Here is a 10,236-nt window from a genome sequence, read left to right as displayed (position 1 = left end):
TTGATTCTTAAGTAATCTTTAAAATGCTTCTCATGTTTCAAAAGACAGATCAAAACACCACCAGGACGTTATGTTGAACATGAAAATTCTTCCCACAGAAACACTTATTTCAGAGAAGTGCTGTCAGTTACCTTAGTAACTGCTAAAGGCACATAGTGAGAAAAGTGTTAACTAAATTTATTAAAATATAAAGACAGATATTTGGTTTAGAATTCAAAACTTTACGTTGAATTAAGTTATTTAAATTAAGTCATTATTGATTTCATGAAGTTGGAAAATGAATTGAACTGACTTTAAAAAAAATGCAAAGAAGAAAAATGCTAACATATTAAAGATGCTTCTTCCAGTCGCCAAGTGTTACATTAAAAAGGGCAGATCTAAACATTAAGTAACTGATTACTGTATTCCTTTATTCCTGGTGTCTATAAAAGAGTACTTGTTTTTAAAGTATATATAGATCAAGTACAGCTCCAGTGAAATACCTTTACCTTCGGAAGAGGAGAACTAAACCTGCATTTCTTAGGCTAAGTAGAGGACTATTCACAAGGTTCCCCCACCCCATTTATTCTACGTGCCAAGCTTTGATTCAGTGAGTCCTTGGCACCCAGTGATTAACCAGTGACAGCAGAGGGAGTAACCCAGAGGGATGGAGAGAATGAGGGTGTAAGACAGCACGTAGGACAGGAAGCCGTTGCATTTATGGAATCACTGCTTTTTACACTCCTTAGCACTCTAACAAGGCATTTTTGGTTCTCGAAGATTAAGAACAGGCCTTACATGAAGCCAAGTTTGAAACTAAAGTGCAGTAAAAAGCAAGTTACACATAATAAACAACTTTAAAAAGAGGCAGCCACGGACTCAACTGGTTTAGACTGGCCTTCCAAAGCTAGTCAGCATGTGGGTTGTTGAAGGGTGTGGTCAGGGATGTCATATCATGTAACTCTAGCTGGGAAGGAAGGGAAAGGCACAGCTCTGCGTGGACACCTAAGAGAAGCTGGGACGTGCAACGTGGATGTCAAGGGGATCATGCCGACGACTTGGGTTGGGACGTGCTGGGCAGCGGTCTTCCCCCGGGGGCTGTGCCTCGTCCTGCCCGGCGGGCCAGGATAGCTCCGCGCACAGGATTGTTTAGGGCTCGGAGTGTGTTGTGTTTCCAAGAGCCTTTTAAGCTGAGAGGCTAAGAGAAGGTGGCAGGGTATGGGGGCTCTACTTGTACTTTGTGGAGAAATTTTTTCTTCTTGATGCAACATAGAGGCTCTTCTATGATTTGCAAACACCATCTGTTCCTGTCATGGGAGCAGCATACTGTTATCTACCAGAAATATGAAAAAAATAGTAGAAGACTGTAAACAACATGTAGGATTTTCTAATTGAATGCTTGCTTTAGAAGAGACAAAAAATTATAAAAGTAGCAAACAAATAAATTCATTGTAATATTATCATTGAATATTCTTTAAATCTCCCCATAAACCCATTGAATATTCTTTATTCTTTACAATTCATTGTAATATTATCATTGAAAGTTCTTTAAATCCTTATTTCAAAGCAGAGATATTTACAGTCTTTTGTGGTAAATTTGAAAAGTGTTGAAAATAACCTGAAAAGGGAAATTTGACATAAGCTTCTCTCCCTTTAAAAAGAACACACACACCCACAAACGCCCAGAAGTTTTGGATAATAATTTAATAATACCTGAACTGATTTTTAAAAAAGGCTTCTCAAATAGTCTGATCCTCAAGATGAAGTTTGTTTTCCTTACTCTTTTAGTTATCTGGAATTACTAGCGCATTATGTAATGTTCTTTTTGGAGGTATCATGGCAATAAGGGATTAAAGGCTTTTATACTGACTTGTTTGGTTTTTAATCTGTAAATAAGACTTGTTATTCTTTTCTAACATTTAGCTTACACAGATTTTTGTGAAGAAAGTTTTGTTGACTCAGGAAGTGCATGGATTAGCATCGGAAACGTAAAGAATATCTTTCTGTTTGCTCACATTTTTCGTTTGGGACTGCAGCATTTTTAGTGTAATTCTTCCGTAAATTCATGACTACACAAGTGGGTTTGTGTACGTTAGGGACTGAGTCTTCTAATTTTATTTATTTCAGAAACCAATAATCAAACTGTTTAGTCTGGAGGTCGATTACACCATTGTCTCTGCATCACCAGGCATTAAAAAATATCTTTGGGAAACTTCTCAGAAGGCCCAGGTCTGTATATTTGTCCTCAAAACTTCTCCCCATAAACCCATCCACACCTACGGTTTGTTGATGGGGGGAAATGTCACTCACTATATGACAGTGTCATGGTTATTAGTACCATTATTTGTTAAAAGTCCTCTGAAGGCAGTTTATATGACTTACATATGTTTAATATCATTTTACTTTGGGCATTCTCCAGCTATGTGCAAAGATCAAAACTAGGCAGTTTCCATTTTATAGACTGGCATCTTTTATATGGCCCATGGGGACTGCTTGGTGGCTGTAGATCATGATGTATATTTGTTTAGACCGAAATCATACTTTAAAAAAATCTTCCATATTTCAAGTGTTTTTATTCTGAGCAGTAGGTACAAAATAAAATAACAGATGTGTCTTATTCTGTATAGTCCACTCTGCACAGGTTCTCAACCTCTGATTTGATCTACTTTTATAGATTTAACAGATCCTTAAATTCACTTTACTGGACTGTATACTTCCTTCTTGCTCGCACTGGCAATCGAGCTCTGGCACATGCATTTTCAGACTTCACTGAGGAACTCCAGGTTGAGACACGCTGGAATGTGGATTGAGTCCATGGTCAGAGAAGATGGATTAAATGGGAACAAAACGGGAAACATGTGCTTGAAGTCTAACAGCAGGTGCTGAGGGTCATTCCGCTCTTGCAGTTGTGCCTGTGGGGAAGAATAAGATGACATAAAATATTTCCTCTGCCTAAAAATAGCCAGTTTTGGTGAACTCACAAAAATGAATCACAGGAATATTCCTGTTACGATAACTGGGTAGGACTTCAGGAGAATGTGGTCTCCCTCTCCCTGAGGTATTTAGCAAGGAGCGAAGATCTGGTTTAGGCTTGTTGGAGATCATGACTTTAACTCCTCTCCCAATTCTAGCATTCTTTAAAAATTCTCCATCTAAGGGAGAATAGAAAAATATAGTTCAGGTGCAAATCATATGGCGAGGCAGTATGGTGAAGTGGTTAAGGCCATCGGCTCTGGAGGCAGATAACCTGAGCTCTAATCCTGGCACCACCCTGGGTGAGTTCCTGAACCTCTCTCTGCCTCAGTTTCCTCATCTGTAAAAAGGAATGGGGAGACTGACATCACACAAAATGACAGAGCAGGCACCTCTAGGGGTCAGTCCCTCCACTGAAGCAACCACCGAGCTAGAAAAAAGCAACTGGCATCAACTATCTTGTAACCCTGTAACCTGGTTGGACACTTACAACAACCAGGAGAGTGCCTGATGAAGGGAGAGCCTGCTCATCTCTGCTAAGAGATCAGTGTGCATCAGCTACCATCCCCCGTTCTCCAGCTCCACTGCAGCTGTAGGGATAGTAACCCACAGTCCTGGAGCAGCTGGCTGGTGCCAGGGTAGGCAGTGAGATCTTGTCTTTCAAAAATCTGGGGTTGTGCACTTTGGTTGGTCTGGCAGTTCCCTGAAGGACTGGCACAGATGCCTGCCTTGATTTTGGCTCTCTTGGGATGCAGTGGCTCCCTCCAGCAGCATCAATTGCAAGATTTAAAGGGATAGAGCCCATCTCCTTTTCCCTTTATTTGGAGCCAGATATAGGAAAAGTATAATAACTAAAATGAAAATTTTCATTTAGTTCACTAAAGGGGTCTAACAGCAGACTTGAGCAGGCAGAAGAAATGACCAGTGAAACTGAAGATAAAGCAATTGAAATTCTTCAGTTTGAGAAGTGGACAGAAAAAAGGGTGAATAAAAGTGAACAGAGCCTGAGGGACCTGTGGGACACCATAAAGTGTACCAACATATACATCATAAGAGTCCCAGAAAGAAAGGGACAGCAAACTACTGGAAGAAATAGTGGCTGGATTCCCAAATCTGATGAAAGATACATTTTTCTCTCTATATATCTCCAAGAAGCTCAACAAACTCCAAGCAGAAAAAGCTCAAAGAGATTCACACTGAGACACATTATAGTCAAAATTTCAAACCCCAATGACAAAGAAAGAATCCTGAGAGCAGCAAGAGAGAAGTGACTTATCACATAATAAGGTATCCTCAATAAGAGTAAAAGTGGCTTTCTTATCAGAAACCATGGAAGCCAGAAGGCAGGGGTGATATATTTGAAGTCCTGAAATTTCTTCTTTCTGTCAACCAAGAATTCTATATCTGGCAAACCTATCTTTCAACGTTGAAGAATTACAGTCAGCCCTCTGTATCCATGGGTTCTGCATTTGTAGATTCAACCAACCATGGATCAAAAATATTTTTAAAAATTGCAGGGCTTCCCTGGTGGCACAGTGGTTGAGAATCCGCCTGCCAATGCAGGGTACACGGGTTCAAGCCCTGGTCTGGGAAGATCCCACATGCCGCGGAGCAACTAGGCCCGTGAGCCACAACTACTGAGCCTGTGCGTCTGGAGCTTGTGCTCCGCAATGAGAGGCCGCGACAGTGAGAGGCCCGCGTGCCGCGATGAAGAGTGGCCCCTGCTCACCACAACTAGAGAAAGCCCTCGCACAGAAACGAAGACCCAACACAGCAAAAATAATAAATAAATAAATAAATTTTTAAAAAATTGCAGGAAGTTCCCCAAAGTAAAACTTGGATTTGATACATGCTGCCAACTATTTACATAGCATTTACATTGTATTAGGTACTATAAGTAATCTAGAGATGATTTAAAGTGTACAGAGGATGTGCATAGTTTACATGCAAATACTATGTCATTTTATATAAATGACTTGAGCATCCACACGTTTTGGTACCCATGGAGGTTCTAGAACCAATCCCCCACAGGTACTGAGGGACAACTAAGTCATTTCCAGATAAACAAAAGCAGAAGGATCTGGTTACCAGTAACTAAAGAAAGTCCTTAGGCGGAAATGAAAGAACATTAGACAGTAGCTCAAAGCCGTAAGAAGAAATAAAGAACACTGGTAAAGCTAACAACATAGGTAAATGTAAAAGCCAGCATTATACTTTTGGTTTGTAGCACCTTTTCTTGTATGATTTATACAAATGCAGAAAATAATTATAAATCTCTGTTAATGGGTACACATGTATAACAGATGTGATCTGTGACAATAACAATATAAAGGCAGAGGGATGGAGATGTATAGCAGCAGAGTATTTGTGTACTACTGAAACTAAGTTGGTATTATTTAAACTAGGTCGTTATAAGTTGAAGATGTGAATAGTGATCACCACAGTAACCACTAAGAAAATAACTAAAAAATATACAGAAAAGGAAAGTAGGGAATCAAAATGATACACTCGCTACAAGAAATAAACACACAAAAAAGGCAGTGATGGAAGAATTGAAAAACACAAAACATATTAAGACATCCAGGAAACAAGTAGCTAAATGGCAGAAGTAAATCCTTTATCAGTAATACTTTAAATGTAAATTTAAAGGCAATTAAAAGGCAGAGATTGGCAGAATGGATTGAAAAAACATGATCCATCTACATGCTATCTACAAGAGATAGTTTAGACACACAAAAAGTTTGAAAGTAAAAGTTTGATAAAAGACATTCCAAATAATCAGAAAAGAGCTGAAATGGCTATATTACTGTCATACAAAATATACTTTCAATTAAAAAAGTTTACAAAAGACAAAGGAGGACATTATATATCTGTAAAAGGCTCAATCTATCCAGAATATATAAGAGTTACAAATATACATGCACCTAGCAACAGAGCTCAAAATACATGAAACAAGAATGGACAGAATTAAAGGGAGAAACAGTTCTGTAATAATAGTTGGACACTTCAATACCCCATTTTCAATAATGGATAGAACAACCATATGGAAGATCAACAGCAAACAGAGGCCAAAGAACACCACTATAAACCAGTTAGACTTAACAAACATATACATGACCAATTTGGAGTTATCCCCAGAATGCAAGGGTGGTTCAACATACAAAAATACAAGACTGATATTCCTGTGTATGTATATACCTCATGCATTGCTGGTGGGAATCCTTTGGTGTGTTTAACAATCCCCTTAAATTTACATTCTTATAGGTCAGCATATTCTGTCCTCACCACCCAAGTTTGCTTTAATAAGCAACTTGTATTTATCCTACATAAGGTTCAAGTACAGGAGGATGGCATGGATTGTCCGAGCCTTTCCTCTGAGCACTGTCTAGGGAGAAACAGAACATAAAACTCTAGAAAGAAAAACCAAACCAAACCAAACCAAAAAACCATTTTTTGAAAGAATTGCTGGACATGGGAATTGACTGCTAAGGAAGACTCAGAAACTGACTGTACATGTCTCCAGAGAATATCTGACCAACTTCCATTGTCTTTTTCCTACTTCCTTAATTCAAACCCAAGTCTGACGTGGCTCATATTCTTTGACCTTTGGCCTGAACTCTTCTGTAAACAGTGCCAATTTATAAGCAGTTACAGCTCTCCCTCTAATGTATGTTTCAGATATTTAAAGACAGAAAAGACTTTCTAAATCTGCACTTTGCTTTGTGTAAATCCTCAACTCTCCATAAAGACAGCAGCAGGTCAGAGAACTCAATGGCTTCTGTCATCAGTCCTTTCAGCAGCTGACTATACAGTATCTGTGTTGGTGGCCCTGCCTGCTTCTCTGTGACCCCAATCTTCAATAAACCACTGCATTTCCCCCACTGCCTTTAAGAGAACACCCTCCCTTGATCTTCAGCCTCTATTCTCTACGTATACATGATGCTCAAGTTAATTTATTCTTTTCCTGCCTCTTCCTCTGATTACTTTTCCCCATTTCATTTTATCCTTGTTTCATATTGACAATTACTTCACAGGCTAAAGAGGTTGTTTAAAAGTTTGAGAAAGTATTAGGTCTCCTCAAAATGTTACCCACATATACTAATGGGAGAAATGCTCCTCGTTTTTTGAGTAATCTTGATGGGACTCATCATTTACATGCTGTCCGCCACAGCGCCCACAAAGGTTAGGCACTCAGCCCAGATCACCTAGGGCTCAGCTTAGGTAGCTCATCTTTTTTTCTTTTTGAAAGAGTGATCTTGGGGTCTTCTTATTTATTTATTTATTTATTTTTGGCTCTGCTGGGTCTTCGTTTCTGTGCGAGGGCTTTCTCTAATTGTGGCAAGCGGGGGCCACTCTTCATCGCGGCACGCGGGCCTCTCACTATTGCGGCCTCTCTTGCGGAGCAAAGGCTCCAGACGCGCAGGCTCAGTAGTTGTGGCTCACGGGCCTAGTTGCTCCGCGGCATGTGGGATCTTCCCAGACCAGGGCTCGAACCCGTGTCCCCTGCATTAGCAGGCAGATTCTCAACCACTGTGACACCAGGGAAGCCCAGGCAGCTCATCTTTATGTAAAAATTCCCATACTCTTAAGACAGATATAAATAATCATTTCCCTGAAATGTTTTCTTTCAAGCATATTCCTAAGGGCAAATATTGTAAGCCTTAAGAGTCAAGATTTAAGAGCTCAAGTTGTTTTCTGAAAAGAGTATTTCTTAGTTCCATTTGTGGGTAGGGTTGATATTCCGCTCACTTTGTTAATTTCATTTTGTGCTACGGTTTAGTAAGGTGCTAGTGGCAGATGAACTACTTAGACAACGTCTAAGATCTGAGAGGCAGAGATGACTGAAGTTCAGTCTTCTGTGCGTATATGATAAGTTATTCATGGGTGGTGTGGCTCATATTTACCTAAAGAGAACACCTAAAAATGTAAGGTCTTCTAGAATGTAATGTTATTTCATTAATAAAGAGAAGCAAGGTTAAAATCTAAACTACCAATTCTTTTATTTGTTTTACACTAGGACTTTATAAAATTGATTAATATTTTAAAACTCACCTGGATTGTTCGTATAAAGGCCACGGTTACCCGTTCTTCAAATTCATTCAGGGGAGTATAAAGGTTCAAAATTTTGACAATCTGTTGGAATAAAAACAAAAGTTTAGCACAGAGCTAAGTGAACATAAGACAACTTTTGAATTTTAAAGAACATATGACCTTGGCACAGGAGGACACTTCTCTTTAGGCAAGATCCACAGTTTAGATACAGCTGGCCTGATGTTTAGGGGTCTACATTTAGTAAACTGAGTCCGGAAGCTCTGCCTGGAAGATCTGAGCTCTTACCCCATTCCTCTCTCCCGTATACCTGCCCACCCTGCCCTCTACACTCCATGGCTTATAAAGTAATGAGGATTTGAGGAACCTGCTGCCTGAAGCACTCAGCCTCTCATCCACGAGTAACTTAAAGGTTTCATTTAAAGAGTCCTGGGTATCTTACCTTATATGACAAAGGTCTTAACAAAGCCTTCCTACCTCCCCCCACCCCCAAAATCACTTACGAAGGAACAGATTTTACTCCTGTCTAAGTGGAAGCTAATCCTCTGTCTGCTACCAACTGTCTGGGGGAAGTAGCCAGCCCAGGGGCAGAGCGAAGCCAGTTGCAGTCTAGGAGTAACCTTGTGAAAGCAACATTTTAAAAAGTTTCAAAACTTTCAGTACACTTGTAGAAGGAAGCAGTTTTCCTAAGAGTTTGGGATCTCATCTCTTAGTAGTTAGTGGAGGAGGTAAGGAAATGTATGTTTACTTTGCAATGCTGAGTTTGGATTTTGCTGTCCTTTAGGTGCTGGGCAGGGAGAAGGTGCATGATTGAATCTGGAAAATCTGATTTCCTCATGCTGGTCTCATTTTGCACTACCACCTTGTGGCGGGCCCATTTCTAAATAGGCACATTCATGACGGAGGGCAAGGTCACCTGTGTGTGGACAAGATTTATCTTTTTACAGACTGGTAATATCTCTGCAACCGAGTCCTAGTACAAATATAATTTTGAGCGGAAAAGGAAAGGAACATTTAAATGCCTCTAGCTAGATTCTCACTGACTTTATTTAAAATAATGTAAACGGATGCTAAGTGAAAACAGGACCATAATGGAATCATAGCTGTAAAGAAAACAATTTAATGCCAAATGCTGGATGCTTAAGTTTCTAGGTGAGAGACATTCCAGAATTCACTGTAAGCGTTTCAAAGAGTGTGTGCCTAAGCTTGACGTTTGTGGGTTGACTACCTTATCTTTCTACGTAAGCAAGAGACACCAGAGAGTTACTGGGAAACCGTGGCATCTTGTTTCATAGACCGAAGTAGCCTTTGGTTCATCCAGGAACATCCCATCCTCTGGACCTTCAGGACTGTATCACTGGGAGCAGAAAGGGCCAGGAGTGCCACACTAAGAAACAACCACCGGCAGGAACAGACTTGAAATGGAAGCTGGGCTTGCTCTGAGGCCCTTGGCTGACAGTGACCACACCTGCTGGGTGCTGAGGGCGGTGCACAGGGAACAGATGGCCTCTGCATCTTCGGGGCTTTTCTTCTTTAACTGCAGGAGCTGGGCTGCTTGGATCAGAGGTTCCATGGTCTCAGCAACTTCCCTCTGGTGCAGGTTTCTTCCCCGAAGCCACTCCTCCAACTGACTTATATTGTACCTTAGACACAGGAAAAGGGAGCTCTGTTAAACCTGGCCTCCTACTTCACTGGGAAGAGCTCACCTCTTGTGTTTATTTTGCAGGCCAGCTGCCATTAGTGTTACCATTCTCTTCATCTTAATTGTCCCACATGGGCAAAAGCGTGAAAAGTACCTGGCGCTCGATAACTTTTTGTGTAAGAGTGGGTGCTTAAAATCAAGCCAAGACGAAGTACCTAAAGTGTCTGTACTAAGTTAATGAGGAAAAAAGGCATTAACTATATTGAATTAAAACTTAACATTTAACATTCGCAAACACGTTTGTACTTCTCTGTGAGCCTTCATGCCTCTTAAGTCATTAATTTTTCTCTCTGACCTATCCACCTCATGTTTACAATCTTTATATTAAAGTATGTAAATGTGTTTAAGCTCTGAACTAATTTGTTTACCGGGTCACCATCTCAGTGTGTGATGAATTTCACCAACCCATAAAAAGGTGATGGATCTGAGTCACATACCGACTGTGACAAGGACAATCAGTTGCATTTGGATTTCAGTTTCAGGGACGAGTGTCCCGTGCCCGACTGGGGCTGGTGTGTGCCAGGCCAAGGCGC

The 10,236-nt window shown here is 40.4% G+C and overlaps 1 protein-coding gene across 1 annotated transcript in view; it reads right to left on the bottom strand.

Annotated features, from left to right (window-relative positions):
- Positions 1-2,532: 2,532 nt before the first annotated feature.
- The window catches only part of MYO5B (myosin VB), a 230,899-nt gene continuing 223,195 nt past the window's right edge, over positions 2,533-10,236 (bottom strand). Inside the window, exons 37-39 of the mRNA XM_065889991.1 lie at positions 9,470-9,644; positions 8,005-8,085; positions 2,533-2,891 (exon numbers count right to left, since the gene is read on the bottom strand). Of these exons, the coding sequence (XP_065746063.1) occupies positions 2,739-2,891; positions 8,005-8,085; positions 9,470-9,644 (409 nt within the window). The 3' untranslated portion in view covers positions 2,533-2,738. The remainder of the gene's footprint in view (positions 2,892-8,004; positions 8,086-9,469; positions 9,645-10,236) is intronic.

This window comes from Phocoena phocoena, chromosome 13, assembly GCF_963924675.1.
Source record: "Phocoena phocoena chromosome 13, mPhoPho1.1, whole genome shotgun sequence".
Lineage (NCBI taxonomy): Eukaryota > Metazoa > Chordata > Mammalia > Artiodactyla > Phocoenidae > Phocoena > Phocoena phocoena.
Note: the sequence above shows the minus strand (reverse complement) of the source record. Positions and strands in the feature narration are given on the sequence as shown.